General features: G+C 37.5%; 1 protein-coding gene across 6 annotated transcripts in view; it reads left to right on the top strand.

The window, feature by feature from the left end:
• The window catches only part of ANKRD17 (ankyrin repeat domain 17), a 159,658-nt gene that overhangs the window by 129,330 nt on the left and 12,907 nt on the right, over positions 1 to 17,421 (top strand). For all 6 annotated transcript variants that reach the window (XM_025887073.2, XM_025887072.2, XM_025887070.2 and 3 more), the window contains 5 exons: positions 7,620 to 7,791; positions 9,950 to 10,397; positions 10,869 to 11,024; positions 13,132 to 13,281; positions 14,575 to 16,211. In XM_025887073.2, coding sequence (XP_025742858.1) covers positions 7,620 to 7,791; positions 9,950 to 10,397; positions 10,869 to 11,024; positions 13,132 to 13,281; positions 14,575 to 16,211 — 2,563 coding nt within the window. The remainder of the gene's footprint in view (positions 1 to 7,619; positions 7,792 to 9,949; positions 10,398 to 10,868; positions 11,025 to 13,131; positions 13,282 to 14,574; positions 16,212 to 17,421) is intronic.

The following is a 17,421-nucleotide window of genomic DNA, read 5'->3' as shown; positions in this document are numbered from 1 at the left end:
GAGTATTCTGGCTCCACCATATCTGATTAGGAACATCATTGGAGTTGGTCTTGTCTGGTCTAAGTTGAATGTTCTGTATAGGTAATTTATTGCTTATATAAAAGTGCTTATTTGATCAGCCTTTCTAATTTGAAAATTTGGGTTAATAGGTTTATAAAAACTGCTGCTGAAAATACTACCCATTATATTTATCAGATTCCCTTACTCTTGTTCAGCAAACATTTATTTACTGAGCATTTATTATGTGAAAGAATCCTTGCTTTGGAGCATTTTATTTGGTCAAACTGTGGAATTCTCTTGCAGTTAATTATTTGTTCTCTTAGGGTATTAACGACTAGGTTATACTCATGGCTGTTGGTATCCTTAGTGGATATTGTTGCTCTGCATTTTTGATATATTTGTTTCACCCCTCCAGTTTATTACTTATTGTTTCTTCCCCTACTTTTTTCTTTGTAAACTTGCATTACCTTTTAGGGAGCTGTATAGGGTATATTTTTAAAATATTCCTATTAGATATTTTCAGTTGGTTTTTTTTGCCATCACCTGAAGCTTTTAAATATGCCGATTCCACAGTCTTTTTTTTGGGGGGGGGCTGGGTACAGTATACTTTATTGATGGTACATGACAAGGTAGGGCTCCCCAATCCCCTCCCCTTCTTCAGGGGGTCTGGGATGGAAACGGTGGAGGTCTGGAGATTCTCAGTGTTTTGCGGGATAAGTTGGGGCAGGGACTCCCCAGCAGCTGAGGGCCTCTCTCTTCCTTTTGCTCTCGCTGGGGCTGGTGGTCCAGGGGGCTCTTACTCCTTGGAGGCCATGTGGACCATAAGGTCCACCACCCGGTTGCTGTACCCGAATTCATTGTCATACCAGGAAATGAGCTTGACAAAGTGGTCCACAATCTTAATTTTATACATTTCATTCTCTGATCATCTTTTCAGCTTTACTCCCTCTGGAATTCCCCCTCCAACAATCCAGACAACACTGCCTACCAGTATGTTGTAGGATTCATCTATCCTACCACTCTTCACTGTTCCTTACTCTTTTCTTTCTTCTTATTCTTACCTGTATCCTAGTAACTAAATGTGTAGGAAAAAGAATTCAACCCTGATGATGAATTTTACTTTAAATGGGTGACAATAAATTCTTTAATGCTGCCTAGTAGTTATACTGTATTTCCCTAATTTAATTCATTCTCCCACTCATCTAGACCATTATTACTTTTTATTTTATCCTCTGACTTCCAATACATCCTCTCCTTCACCCTCAGTTAATGACCTTGCATTCTACGTCAGTGAGAAGACTGAAGCATCAGAAGTAAACTGTCAGACTTTCCCCACCCCATCTTCCCACCCATGAATTTCTATCCATATTCTTCCTCCCATTTACTAAGTAAACTTTTTGCAACCAGTCCATCTAGTGAACTAGATCTGGTTTCCCTTACTCAAAAACGTTGTGGCAATTCTTTTTTCTTTGTCCTATATCATTTTTCTTCTTCTCTTGGGTCATTCTTATCATCATACAAGCTTAGTTTCCAGCCTTAAAAATCCTTTTGATTCCTCCAACTCCCTCTTCCCAGTTTTCAGCTACAAGCCCATTCCTTTGCTCCCCTTTGCAGCTAAACAGTGACAGCAAACTCATCTATTTTAGCTATTTCCAATTCTTCATCCTTTTTTATTTTTTTAAGATTTATTTATTTGAGAAAGAGAGAGCATAAGCGGAAGGGGCAAGGAGAGGGAGAGAGAATCCCAAGCAGATTCCATGCTGAGCGTGGATCCCAACACGGGGCTCAATCCCACAAGTCTGAGATCAAGACCTCAGCAGAAACCAAGAGTCGGACACCCAACCAACTGTTCCACCTAGGTGCCCCAAATTCTTCATCCTTTTCGAATCTACTTCTGTCAGGCTCTTACTCTCACAACCCCAACGAAACTGCTTTTATGGTCCCCAGTGACTTTCATGTAGCCAAATGCAGTGTTCAGTTTTTTATCTTTATCTCACTAAGCCCAATAACACCTGATGTACTCTTTTCACTTGACCTCCATTGCTCTACACACTCTTGGCTTTTCTCCTACCTCCTTGGATGGTCCTTCTATGTCTCCTTTGCTACTTCCTCCTTTTCTCCTCCCTTAGTTGGCAAGCCCCTTAGCTCTTTACATGATCATCTTCATGCGCTGGTCATCTCATTCTGCTTCTTAAATTTAAGCATATACCAGCTGATCCCAAATATATATCTTTAGCACAGACCTTTTCCCTAAACTCCAGTCTCATATCCAACTAGCTACTCAACCTGTCCATTTGGATACCAATACTTGTGTCCAAATGTCAACTCCTGATCTTTGCCTACCCCAGACCCACAACTCTGTCTTGTAATTGCTTATGCTAAAAGCCTTGAAGTCATTGTTGATTCCTTCTTATCCTCCACTGTGTTGGAAAATCTTGTTACCTTTGCCTTAGAATTATATCTAGAATCCTAGTCTAGATATATCTAGAATCCTAGTTTTTTTTTTAATCACTTTTCACCCTGGTTCAAGTCATTAATACTGTCTTTTACCTGTATTACCCCGTAGTCATTTAACTGACCTCCCTGATTCCATCAGTGCCCGGCAGTCTGTTCTCCATCCTCTTAAATTATTTAAATCAAATCGTATCACTCTTCTGCTCAAACCTACGTGCTATTTCTCTCAGAGTAAGAGATAAAGTCTTTAAAACACGCAGGCCTTAGGTGATCAAGACTTCTGATACTCTTAGGAAGTCATTTTCTACTAGTCTGAGCCACAATGGCCTCCTTGAACGTACAGCTCATGTACTGGCTGTCCTCTTTGCCTGAAATACTTCAAATCTTTTAGATGTTCACTTAAACCTTACCTTCGTGAGGCTTACACTGATCACCCTATTTAAAATCAAAACCCCTTGGGACTCCTGGGTGGCTCAGTCAGTTAAACATCTAACTCTTGATTTTTAGCTCAGGTCATGATCTCCAGGTCATAAGATCAGGCCCTGTGTTGGGTTTGGTGCTGGGTGGTGAGCCTGGTTAAGATTCTGTCTCCCTCTCCCTCTGTCCCCACCCGACCTCCTCACTCTCTCTCAAAAAAAAAAAAAAAAAAAAACACTGTAAAATCAAAACCCCTTACCTATCCCTGTATACATACTTCTCTTCCCCTTCTCTAGTATCTTATATTGTACTTAACACCTTTTTGAAAACTATGTAATGTATTTATTATGTTTGTCATCTGTGTGCCTCCCCTCCCACCCAACTAAATGTTAAGTTTTATAAGCTTCATGACGGTAGGGATATTTTGTCTAGTCTACTGATTAGTTCCAAGACTGGAACCATGTTTAGTACATAGCAAATTACCAATTAATTTTTGTTGGATCCTGCCCTTCCCTTCCCTTGATCCTCCCTGACCTCTTTTTCTGTTATTGGTATCACTACTCATGAGTCAGTAATGAAATCTTGCTATCACTTTCAGCTGCTCATTTCATTCCCTATATCCATCAAATGAATTCATGCAGTAATCCAGTGCCTGGTACATTTAAACCCTCCACATTATTAAACCATATCATTGTCATCATCATCATTACCTTTAACTGAGCTTTGGCAGTCACTCTATGAGCCTCTGCTCCATCCTCTCCTCTCAGTTACCATTCCTAACCTGAAGTATTGCAGTGGGCTTCTTAACGGTCTCCCTATTATAAACGAATATTTTTGTCTCTTTCACCTTTTGTCTTCATTTTAATCCTTCTCCATTCCAATGTAACTTTTCCACAGTTCCCATAGTTTTCTTATACACAGGTGGGATTACCTTACATCCGCCTCAAAAACTTTCAGTCTCTCTTCATTGTCTGCATGGGAAAATCCAAACATTCAGGTCCTCCTAGCTTACTACTTCTCCAGGCTCATCACTCATTATGGTTTTCTCCTGCTTGCATTATCTCGTTTACTTTCATATATGTAAATTTGCAGATGGTATTTCTTTAGTCTGGACTGCCTCTCCCCAGATTCTAAAATTCTCATCTTAAAAAGCTTAACTCTCAAAGATCACTTTGTTTCCTGAAACCTCAATTAGAAATCACTGGTTGAGTTAGGGCCTTTTCCTTTTCCACAGTGAGGTTATTCTACAACTTGACTCTTTTCTTCAAAGCCTCCACCTTCCCCCATATATACTCAGAAACATATAGCAGTTCCCCAGTAAGTGAAATGAGGTCTAGGTTTGTACCTTGTGAAAAAATAGAGGATGTAGACTGAATTTGTAACCCTGTTTTCTGTACCTCCAGACTTCCTTGAATCTTCATGGTTTATTCTGCTTTCATCTGTTCTCTTTGGGATCTTGTATCAGTTACCACCTCCCCCATATTCTTTTATCTTTAGTGTCTGCAGTTTCACTAACTCCTACCCTCTGCCTACAACTTAATCAAGGTAACTATTATAATGAGACTTTACCTCAAACTTAGTATTTTGCTTTCCTTTTCCAGATATTTTAAGAGAATAATCTATGTCTTATTGACTCTACTTTTAAAATTTATAATCCTCAGCCCAGGATCACTTGCCTACTCCCCCACTACTCCAGTGAACTAACTATAGAGGGATCACCAATGGCATCTTAACTGCCAAATTTTATTACCTCTTTTCAGTTCTTACTGATAATGAAACTTACCATTGTTGATCATTTTCCTTCATAAAACTCTTCTCACTGAAGCCATCTTCTCTTGATTGTCTTCCTCTATCTGATTATGCCTTCCTAAAGTCTCATTTGGTCTTCCTTTGGATATCTCCCTCCTACGTATATAATACACACACATAAATACACATTCATATAGTTAATAACTTTTTCCCTTGGGTGATCTCATCTGATTGTTAGTTTTATATACCACCTGCAAACTTATGATGCTTCTTAATGTGTATCTATATTTCTAATTCTGCCTATTTTTTTTAGAGACCTTCATGCCTTTGTAGGTTCTTTTACAGCCATAGTCTGAGATATGTCCTTCAGAAAGTGTTTTCTTAGGACCTCTGAATTTGTGCTCCACTTTTTAGTGAGTTTGAAAGGGTTAGTACATCTATGGGATTACCCAAATACTAGCCATAGAACTTTAAGATTTAGAGAGTAAATACCTTGCCTTTAGGGCTGAACTCATATACTATGAGTCTGATAATCCAAACTTGTTATTGTCAAAGGACCAGCCTCCACTCATGGAACTCTCTAAGGCCTGAGGGTACTTGCATGCCTAAGACCCAGCTGCACCTACAAACTAAGACCTACCTTAGCCTATCACCCCCACCCACATCTAGGCCAAATGGGTCTGCTTTCTGATTTAAGTTTTTCTATTCTTTAGTTCTTTTCCCCCTTGATAGCAGTCACAATGACCTCCTACCACCAAACAAAAAAATCCAGCAAATCTAAAAATCCATCCTGGTTTAACCAAAAGTCTTTTTTTTTTTTTTTTAAGATTTTATTTATTTATTTGACACAGAGAGAGACAGTGAGAGAGGGGACACAAGCAGGGGGAGTGGGAAAGGGAGAAGCAGGCTTCCTGCCAAGCAGGGAGCCTGATGCGGGGCTCGATCCCAGGACCCTGAGATCATGACCTGAGCCGAAGGCAGTCGCTTAACCAACTGAGCCACCCAGGCACCCCATGGTTTAACCAAAAGTCTTAAACTTCACTTGTTATTTTGATCCTCTGTATACCTTTCTTAAGGCGTTTCTGTCCCCACAGACATGATATAGATAAAATGTTTTGTTTGGCCACAGTTGCTTTGAAAATATTTTTCTTGGCATATCCTTCACCCCACTTCTACTCCTCTTTTCCTTCCACTTAACCTGTTCGTTCCATCAAAGTCAGATCCAGACAGGACAACGTCACTGGAGTTCAGAGGTAGAAAGCACGTTTCCTGAGGGCAGGCAGCTAGCTCCATTTAAGCAAGGCCCAGTGCATATGCTTACTTCCTTCTTTCAAACACTTCAGTCAGATATTACTCCTCTCCCTGTGTAAAGGACTGAAGGTCACCAGTGTTTTTTTCTCAGTCCTTCTGAAAGGTGAAAAGCTGCTCTTTTACTGGTCTTCAGACTGGAGTTTGTCTACTTCTGGAGGACTAGCAAAACTTTCTAGGGCTACCATGCAGACAATTTTTAGATCTTTAACTTCCCATTTGTATTCTTTCCTGAAATCCCTCTGCCTGAGAAAGTATCAGTGTTCTACAGATTCTCTTTGGTTATTCCCCTTTTCAGGAACAAAAGATTTTTCTCTCACCCAAAAGAATGTAATTATGGTGCACTGCCCCAGGGTGTAAAAGCTTTCAAGTTGGACAAAACCTTTCAGGTATCTAACAGGGATAATTTGAAAAGGCAGGAATATCTAGCAAAAGCAAAAACTTAAAAGAATCTTAAAAAATGAAACAAAGTCTGATTTGTCCTTTGAGCCCATATTTGAGCTCTGTTTTCATTAGTTAGGATATTGTGACATTTTCCATAAACCAAGTGTCATTGTTTTGATGCATATATTTAAAATACACACACACATAATACACAGAACACTCGATTATGGGCAGGGAGTACTTAGTTTGAAAACGTCTTTTAGAGGACATGGAAATGAAAGCATTTGAAGATGATTTTCTTACTTTATGAATCAAAGGAAAATTTAATAGATGACATGGAAATAAAAGCATTTGAAGATGATTTTCTTACTTTATGAATCAAAGAGGAAAATTTAATAGTTAACATCACTTTTAAGAGATGTTATACTTTTAAACTTATTCTTAATTTTTTTTTGACTATGAAAGTAACAATTTTCACAAATAGAAACAATCAACAACTTACATTAAGTAAAATTGAAAGCCACCATCTTTCTGCTACCCTTCTTCCAATCCCCCACTCTAGTCAGTAGCTTTGATTTGTATCCTCTTCACCTTTTTTCTCTATTTCTACAAATAGAGCTGCATAAAGGGTTCCTTTCCCAATAAGGGGGATCATTGGTCTGCGGTGTGTATTCTTTCCTTCTAACCAATGTAATTTGGAGTATATTACCAAGTATATAACACTTTTAATGGCTGCTTCGTATTTTATGAATGTATACTGTTGTTAATTTACTCCCCCTATCCTTGGCATTGATGGATTTACCTTGTTTCCACTTGCCATTATAATCAGTTTTGCAGTGGAAATTATTTTTTCACTGTGGTCATTTTATAGAATAAATTCTTAAGGATAAACAGTTTGTAATTTTCATAGGAGGCTTTTGAATTACCTTTCCTAAAATATAAATATTTATATCCACAGCAGTATAGGAAGGAACTTATTTGCCCGATCTTCTGTTGATATATATCTTTGTTAATTTTGCAAAATTAATGAACAAAACACAGTAACTTATTTTCATTTACATTTATTCAATGATTAAGAAGCTATGTATCATTCTTCCGTTTTAAAATTAGATTGTTTTTTATCATTAATTTGATCTTGACATTTAAAAACATTATTTACTCTTTACAGTGATTTGACTGTGATCTTGATCAAACAAATTGAACTAGATGACTTCGAATTTTATGGTTTCCTAGTTCCCTTATGATAAAATGACATTATGTGAAAACTTTTTTTACGAGGTAAATCTGTTTTATCAATCCTTTAACAGTTAAGAGAAGAAAGCCGGAGGTTGGCTTTGGCTGCCAAAAGAGAAAAGAGAAAGGAAAAGAGACGAAAGAAAAAGGAAGAACAAAGAAGAAAACTAGAGGAAATTGAAGCCAAAAATAAAGAGAACTTTGAACTCCAAGCTGCTCAAGAAAAAGAAAAACATAAAGTTGAAGGTATTTTCTCTAAATTACCATCTAATTTGATTCATGTAATACATTGTATTCAAAATTATATTTCCTTAAATATCAGTAACTTAAGGTAAAAGTAGATTTCTAAGTTAAGCCCTTGAAGTACTTAGACACTATTTTCATTTATTGACTTCTGCCTAGCTTTTTATTTTGAGGCATTTCTTTTTTTTTTTTTTTTAAAGATTTTATTTATTTATTTGACAGAGACACAGCGAGAGCAGGAACAAAAGCAGGGAGAGTGGGAGAGGGAGAAGCCCGCTTCCCGCCTAGCAGGGAGCCCGATGTGAGGCTCGATCCCAGGACCCTGGGATCATGACGTGAGCGAAAGGCAGACACTTAACGACTGAGCCACCCAGGCGCCCCTATTTTGAAGAATTTCAAAGCTACAGACAAGCTGAAAGAATGATAAAATGAATACCTCAATACCCTCCACCTAGATTTTTAAAATAAACATTTTACCATATTTGCTTTTTCTCTCTAAATATATATGTATATTATTTCTTTCTTTTTTTTTTAAATTTTTTTATTGTTATGTTAATCACCATATATTACATCATTAGTTTTTGATGCAGTGTTCCATGATTCATTGTTTGTTCATAACACCCAGTGCTCCATGCAGAACGTGCCCTCCTCAATACCCATCACCAGGCTAACCCATCCCCCCACCCCCCTACCCTCTAAACCCTCAGTTTGTTTTTCAGAGTCCATCATCTCTCATGGTTCGTCTCCCCCTCTGACATACTCCCCTTTTCTTCCTCTCCTGTTATCTTCTTCTTTTCCTTTTTTCTTAAAATATGTTGCGTTATTTGTTTCAGAAGTACAGATCTGTGATTCAACAGTCTTACACAATTCACAGCGCTCACCGTAGCACATACCCTCCCCAATGTCTATCACCCAGCCATCCCATCCCTCCCACCCCCAACCACTCCAGTAACACTCAGTTTGTTTCCTGAGATTAAGAATTCCTCATATCAGTGAGGTCATGTGATACATGTCTTTCTCTGATTGACTTATTTCACTCAGCATAACACCCTCCAGTTCCATCCACGTCGTTGCAAATGGCAAGATCTCATTCCTTTTGATGGCTGCATAATACTCCATTGTGTATATATACCACATCTTCTTTATCCATTCATCTGTCGATGGGCATCTTGGCTCTTTCCACAGTTTGGCTATTGTGGACATTGCTGCTATAAACATTGGGGTACACGTACCCCTTCGGGTCCCTACATTTGTATCTTTGTGGTAAATACCTAGTAGTGCAATTGCTGGATCGAACGGTAGCTCTAATTTCATATATGTATATTATTTCTAAGCTGTCTAAAAGTAAGTTGCAGACATTCTGACATTGCACCTATAAAACTTCAACATGTATCCTAGGAATGACATGTGCTTATGTAATAACAATACCTTTTATAATACCTAAAAAATTAAGAGTAATTCCATAATATCACTTGTTATTCTAACCATATTTAGATTTTTTCTCAAAATGAGGGAATTATTTTAACTAGATTCTAACCAAACAGTTGATATGAAGATATTGTGAGGAGAAACCATTGCTTTTAAACCACCAAATATATCTGCAATGTGTGTGTGTGTGTGTCTGTGTGTGTTTCTGTTGTGTAATTTCCCTCTCCTCCAGCCTTGTGATTTTGAAAATGTCCAAACTATAGAAAAGTTTGTGGAATAGTATGATGAACACCTATCCCCTAGATTCCTATAACATTTTGGCACATTAATTTAGTTTATCTTTTTTCCTCTTTTTGAACAGATTACATATAAGTTGGACACCCCATGCAGTATCACCACTAAATACTTAAATACGTATTTCCCAGAAAAAGAACATTATTTTATGTAACCACAGTAACATTACTCCCATAAAATTTAGTAATATATGTAATATACAGTACATACTCATATTTCCCAAATCGTCCCCAAAATATTTTTTATAACTGCCTACTATACATTGTTTAGGACTTGAGCACAGAGAGGAGAATAGATGTCATATCCATCTCATTACTAATGAATGCTGGAATGATTGATAATAGTTGCAAAGTAACTCCTGACTTTATTGTTCTTCAGGTGCTTGAAGCTAAATATAGAACTTGCTAATTTGGTATTGCTGGTGTTGCTACTTTTACAGATGAGCCTGAAGTCTTGACAGAGCCTCCAAGTGCCACAACCACTACTACCATAGGTATATCTGCAACCTGGACAACTTTGGCAGGTTCCCATGGTAAAAGAAATAACACCATAACTACAACCAGTTCAAAGAGGAAAAACAGGAAAAATAAAATTACTCCAGAAAATGTTCAGATTATATTTGATGATCCACTACCAATCTCATATAGTCAGCCAGAGAAGGTAAACGGAGAGTCCAAGAGCAGCAGTACCAGCGAGAGTGGGGACAGTGATAACATGAGGATTTCCAGCTGCAGTGATGAAAGTAGTAACAGCAACAGCAGCCGAAAGAGTGACAATCATTCACCTGCTGTGGTGACCACCACTATGACCAGCAAGAAGCAGCCATCAGTTCTGGTTACATTTCCAAAGGAAGAGAGAAAATCTGTTTCTGGCAAGGCTTCAATAAAGTTAGTTCCAATCTTCATTTTTCATAATTTATGGTATCATCATGAAATTCTTTGTTGCTGAATTTTTCAGTAAAAAAAGGCAAATTAACAACTGGCAAAACAAGGGTTTGTCTTTGTGCTAAAGAAGTCACAATTTCATTTTAATGGAATAATAGGCTATTGAAGTTTTGTGTTAAAAATGAAAGATAAAATTATTTTTACTATGTAACTTCTTTATTTTGGTGGTTAAATTTTAGCCCATGAAAAGTATTGATTATGGTTTCTCAGGGGTTATTATAATTCAGCTCTGCTAATTTTGACCTCTAATTGACTCTTCATTTTATGCTAAATATTGAAAAGTGAGAAATGTTACTCATTTGTTTACTATATTTATTCCCAGAATAAATAAAAGAAAATTATGTAATAGATTGCCTTTCATTTAAAATTCTACATTTATTCTATATTTAATGTATTTTCCTCCCTCTGTTAAAGATTGTCAGAGACTATCAATGAAGTAACCAGTAATTCTCTGTCTACTTGCACAAAATCTGGTCCATCTCCCCTTTCCTCTCCAAATGGGAAGTTAACAGTAGCAAGTCCTAAGCGTGGACAAAAGAGGGAAGAAGGATGGAAGGAAGTTGTAAGAAGGTGAGTGAGTGTTTCTTTAATTGTTTTTCTCATTCTTTTTATGTGAGGTATTGTTTACTTTACCCTTAGATTCCTCCAACTATCCCAAAGGTTGCAAACGAACTGGTAGCCCAAGGCTGAATCTGGCCAACAGAGATAGTGTGCGTACACCGTATTTTAGATGGGAAAAAAAAAAGTAGATATTAGTACTTCTAAAATTAGGAGATTTTACATAAAAAGTACATAGACTTTACGAAAAAATTACATGGATGATTGTGGTATTTGCTTGACCCCCAGGTATTGCTGTTTGGTAGAGAACTAATTTAAAGTCTTTAAGGTGATAAATTGTATCTTACTCAACTTTGTAGAGAGCCCAGTATGTGGTATCTTTTACATACTTGTAAATATTTGAAGAATGAATAAGTATTGGTTTTAAACTATTCTTGTCTTTAAACCACAGGATGCCTTTATTAAAGGATTTTAGGACTGAAATATTTGGTTATATTTTGCTTGGGGTTTTTTGAATTACATGTATCAAAAAGTAAAACAGTATCTCAAACTAAAAGGTGGTAAGATACCACATAGGATCTATTGTAAATCTCTAATAACCTATTCTAAAGAACTTCCCAGAAATTCCAGCAAAAATTTAAGCTTTTGATTATTTGAAATAAGAGCTATAAGGAACCAAACTTATTTCTGTTAATCCCAATTTTTTCATATTTTTAACCAAAGCCCCCCCACCACCATTTCTATCTTCATCTGTCTCCGTCTCTCTCTCATTCACATATACACACACACTCACTCACGTATATACACACACTGTTAAACTAACTGAAATCAATCACAACATTAGACTACTATTTATCCAAAAGTAAGGTAATTCAGTTTTTCTCCACATATTTTATACTGTGGTATACTAAGAAATTCTTAACTAATTTGAAAATAATGATCGCTATTTTGCCCTTCAGAGAAAAAGGAATTATCAAGGAACTTAGTTATGTATACTAAAGGGCAGGGGTCATAGCTAACCGTTTAAAAAATATAATATTTTAATTTACTATTTAATCTACCATTCTAGGGGCGCCTGGGTGGCTCAGTAAGTTAAGCGTCTGTCTTCAGCTCAGGTCAGGATCCCAGGGTCCTGGGATCGAGCCCCACATTGGACTCCCTGGTCAGAGGGGAGCCTGCTTCTCCCTCTCTCTGCAGCTTCCCCTGCTTGTGCTCTCTCTCTGTCAAATAAATAAATAAAATCTTAAAAAAAAATAATCTACATTCTAAATAAATAATTTACTTGTTCAGTAAAGCGGAGTTGGCTCATTCTCTTTATTGAGAATTATACTGTATTTCTTTTAGAAGCATCCTTTAATTTAGGCTGGTCAGAAATGTATATGTACCTTTTCTGAAATGTGAATGTTTAGAATTGTAAAGCAATTTTGCAAATGTTAGATGGGTTTTGCTTTTTTAAAATTCCAGCAGGCTCTTCTCTTTCCTCACATGATGAAATATCCTTTAGTGAGTTTCCATGTTGGTGGATAATCATCTTAATGCCTCTAAAAGAATGAAAGGAAACAATGCATTTTTAATATCATCCTTTCAATTAGAATAAAAAGAATGTGAGTCAAACATCCAGGAAGTGCCCACAAGAAGCCTTTCTTGTTTCCTCAGTCTGGATTAGGTGCCCCAACCAGTGTGTCTTTATGATACCCTATTAGAGCACTCGTGGCATGGTGTTGTGGCTTTCCTACTTGCTGTCTACATAGTCAATGTATGTGGGCAGGAACCTATGTTTATCTTATTTGCCATTAATACTTGCATTAACACAGTGTATGTCCATATAATATGTGCTTTATAGATATTAATGAAAGATGAAAGTCAAAAAAAAAACAAACCATCTTTGGTAATGAGATGAGAGGCTGTGGTAACATGCTGGCGCGCTCTCTCTCACTCTGTCTCTCTCTTCTGTTGCTCTTAGTTGCCTTTTATCACCTAGAGTAAGAATAGATAGGCTGACTCAACAATAATCTATTCTGTATTTACAGAAATGTATTTTAGCCCCTTTCCTCATATTTTAATCATAACCACTGATACTAATGATAAATCTTAATTTATCTTTGCAACTTTTAAACAGGTCAAAGAAAGTATCTGTTCCGTCAACTGTGATATCCAGAGTGATTGGAAGAGGAGGCTGTAATATTAATGCTATTCGGGAGTTCACTGGTGCACACATAGATATTGATAAGCAGAAAGACAAGACAGGAGACCGGATAATAACTATAAGGCAAAACTTTGTCTCTTATGTTTTCTCCCTTTGTGTTTTATTGCACTGTATCTTAATGAAATACAAGTATTTTGAGTTTTCAGTGAATCTTTATGTTTAATAGCGTACTTTTTAAAATGGGAATTTGATTAGTATGAGAGAAGATAACCTTTATAATTTTTTTCTCTTAATTCATGTGCTCTTATGAAATATTTCAAAGGGCTTTTAAAGGAATTGTGTGTGTGTGTGTGTGTGTGTGTGTGTGTGTGTCAAAGGTTTAGATAATCTTTTCCTTACATAAACTGTTCATATGACATTCTTAAAATCTTATTGAGACTTTTTAAGAGGGAATAGGGGTTTCTCACCCATTTTAAGCAGTAGGCTTCCCTTTTTCCCCTTATTGGCTTTTGAGATTTATTATTCTGTGATTGTATCCTTAGATTATAAGCTCAGTCATAGATATAAATCTGAAGTGGATATTTGTCTTGTATTGACTATGTCTATACCTGAGTACTCTTAAAGATATGATATTCTAAGAAATCTTAAGTTTGGTTGGGAGGGGCAGGTACCCCATTGCAGAGTCCCATATTTATATAGCCTACTTCGAAGGAAGCAGTTAGCCATTTCTATTTTGCATTTATCCTCCTTTCCTATCTTCTTTTTCCCTCTCCTGGGATAGGTGGGTAGTCAAAACCTGCCTTATCTCGAGAAGAGGGAAGCAGATATCCTTTACGAGTAATTTCCCCCTTAGCATTTCCATAAGGCTTTCCTTGCAATCAAATATTTTCCTGAAGATCTAACATTAGGCTTTGACCTTTTGGCCATTGTTAACATTATCAAGATTCCACTCTCATTTTGAGACATCTTTCCAGAGGAATTACAAGAATCATTCTACTAATAGAGATTGGTCATAGATGGGGTCATCGTAGGTACCAGGATTTAAAATAAAATACTGTTTTCTTACTCAGTTTTTTTTTCCTTTGTTTACTTATATTGCTTTTAACATTGATCAACTGTTTGACTTTACAGTATCATTATGGATTAAAAATACAGTGGTTTTTCTAACTAATGTACTTTATAGTTAGGAAGAGGACTTCTTAAGTGTAAGGAAACAGTAGTAAAATGCATTTTTGAAAAGTGGCACGTCAAGACAGTTTATTGCTTTGCAGAATATCTCAAGAGTAGTCAGAAAATTGGTGCTTAACTTTTGTTATTCTCTGTATGTATGTGTACACATTCACAAATGAATTTAGGCTTCACCTATTAAAAAGTAGGGGAAATTGGGCCTAATTCCTTTTTTTGGTCAATTTATAGGGGTGGCACTGAATCAACAAGACAGGCAACTCAGTTGATCAATGCTCTGATCAAGGATCCAGACAAAGAAATTGATGAACTTATTCCAAAGAATCGTTTGAAAAGCTCCTCAGCAAATTCCAAAATAGGGTCATCAGCACCTACCACCACTGCTGCTAACAGTTCCTTAATGGGAATTAAAATGACGACTGTAGCTCTGTCATCAACATCTCAAACTGCCACAGCACTCACTGTGCCTGCAATTTCTTCTGCATCTACTCATAAAACCATTAAAAACCCAGTGAATAATGTGAGGCCTGGTTTTCCAGTTTCTCTTCCATTAGCATATCCTCCTCCACAGTTTGCACATGCTTTGCTTGCTGCTCAGACTTTCCAGCAGATCCGTCCACCAAGGTTGCCCATGACCCACTTTGGAGGTACTTTTCCACCAGCTCAATCTACGTGGGGTCCTTTTCCTGTCAGGCCTTTGAGCCCTGCCAGAGCTACTAACTCGCCTAAGCCTCACATGGTGCCTCGCCATAGCAATCAGAATAGCAGTGGTTCTCAGGTGAATTCAGCAGGTTCTTTAACTTCAAGTCCAACAACTACAACCAGTTCATCAGCTTCAACGGTGCCTGGTACATCTACAAATGGCAGTCCAAGTTCACCTTCTGTCAGAAGGCAGCTTTTTGTCACAGTTGTGAAGACATCCAACGCCACCACCACAACAGTCACAACCACAGCAAGCAACAACAGCACTGCACCCACAAATGCCACATATCCTATGCCTACTGCCAAAGAACACTACCCAGTATCATCCCCATCTTCCCCATCACCACCAGCCCAGTCAGGAGGGGTTTCTAGAAACAGCCCTTTGGATTGTGGAACAGCATCTCCAAATAAAGGGGCATCTTCCTCCGAACAGGAAGCAGGTAGTCCACCAGTAGTAGAAACAACAAACAGTAGACTTTCAAACAGCAGCAGTTCTTCTGGGAGTTCATCAGTTCATTCTACTCAGCAACAACCTCCGGGATCTGTTTCTCAGGAACCAAGACCACCTCTTCAGCAGTCTCAGGTTCCTCCCCCGGAAGTTAGAATGACTGTTCCTCCTTTAGCAACAACAAGTTCTGCTCCGGTGGCGGTGCCTTCTACTGCCCCAGGGACTTACCCTATGCCTCAGACACAAATGGGATGCTCCCAGCCTGCTCCTAAAATGGAAACCCCTGCTATTAGACCACCCTCTCATGGCACAACTGCCCCTCACAAGAATCCAGCTCCAGTGCAAAATTCATCTGTTGCAGTCCTCAGTGTCAATCACATTAAAAGACCTCACAGTGTTCCCTCCTCTGTCCAGCTACCTTCAACCTTAAGTACACAAAGTGCTTGTCAAAATTCAGTACATCCAGCAAATAAGCCTATTGCTCCCAATTTCAGTGCCCCCTTACCATTTGGGCCCTTTAGCACATTGTTTGAAAACAGCCCTACTTCTGCTCATGCCTTCTGGGGAGGATCTGTTGTTTCATCTCAGTCAACACCAGAATCTATGCTATCAGGAAAATCCTCATATTTGCCAAATTCAGATCCTTTACATCAGTCTGATACTTCCAAAGCTCCAGGTTTTAGACCACCATTACAGAGACCCGCTCCAAGTCCCTCAGGTGAGTTGGTATTTTCTCACATTCTGCAGCTTGTGATTTATACAAGTGATAGGAAAACTCTTGGTCATTTTCTAAATTTTTTTTTTTTTTAAGATTTTATTTATTTGACAGAGACACAGCGAGAGAGGGAACACAAGCAGGAGTGGGAGAGGGAGAAGCAGGCTTCCGGTAGAGCAGGAAGGCCGATGCGGGGCTCGATCCGAGACCCTGGGATCATGACCTGAGCCGAAGGCAGACACTTAACGACTGAGCCACCCAAGCGCCCCTCTAATATTTTTACTCGATGACCGGGCCAGATAGACAGAGACTGTTGAATTCATTTACCTGAAATGCTGTTTGAGTATTAGATGTGTTGAGTATGGCATTAAAAAAAAAAAAATCTTTTTAGAAGCCACAGTGGATTTTATCTTGAATTTACCATAAATAAATATCATTATCAGGTATATTTTTCTCTCTCAAAACTGTCTCTTATGTTTAAATTTAATAAGACAATGCTATGAAAAGTTTATTTAAAAAATAAAGCTTTTAAAAATTTGATTTCATTTCTTTTTTTAAAATAATGAGAAAAATATAGAGCCACATAGTTTTAGTAAGGTAGCTACTAATCATATGCACTATTTAAATTAAAATTAAATAAAATTAGAAATTTCCTCTCAGTCAAGCTGGCCATATTTTTTGAAATTTGTTTTCCAGTTTTGTTGCAATAAAACTGACATCACTACAGGTTTAAGGTGTACAGCATAATTCAACTTACATATTTTGTGAAATGATTACCATAAGTTTAATTACCGTCCATCACCATATAGATACAATAAGAAAAAAGGAAAATACCATTTTTCCTTGTGATGAGAACTCTTAGGATTTTACTCTCTTTTAACAACTTTCATACATATCATGCAGCAGTGTTAACTATAGATATCATGCTGTATATTACATCCTTAGTACTTCTTTATCCTGTTACTGGAAGTTTATATCTTTTGATCACCTTCCTCCAGTTGCCCTTCTTCCTACTCCGCACCTCTGATAACCACAAATCTGATCTCTTTTTCTATGAATTGGTTTCTTTGTTTTTAGATTACACATATGTGAGATTATACAGTATTTGTCTTTCTCTGTCTGACTTATTTCACTTCCCATAATGCCCTCAAGGTCCATCTGTGTTGTTTCAAATGGCAGGATTTCGTTCCTTTTTATGGCTGAGTAATACTCC

This window comes from Callorhinus ursinus, unplaced genomic scaffold, assembly GCF_003265705.2.
Source record: "Callorhinus ursinus isolate GAN/ISIS: 27379988/994484 unplaced genomic scaffold, GSC_fseal_2.0 scaffold4, whole genome shotgun sequence".
Lineage (NCBI taxonomy): Eukaryota > Metazoa > Chordata > Mammalia > Carnivora > Otariidae > Callorhinus > Callorhinus ursinus.
Note: the sequence above shows the minus strand (reverse complement) of the source record. Positions and strands in the feature narration are given on the sequence as shown.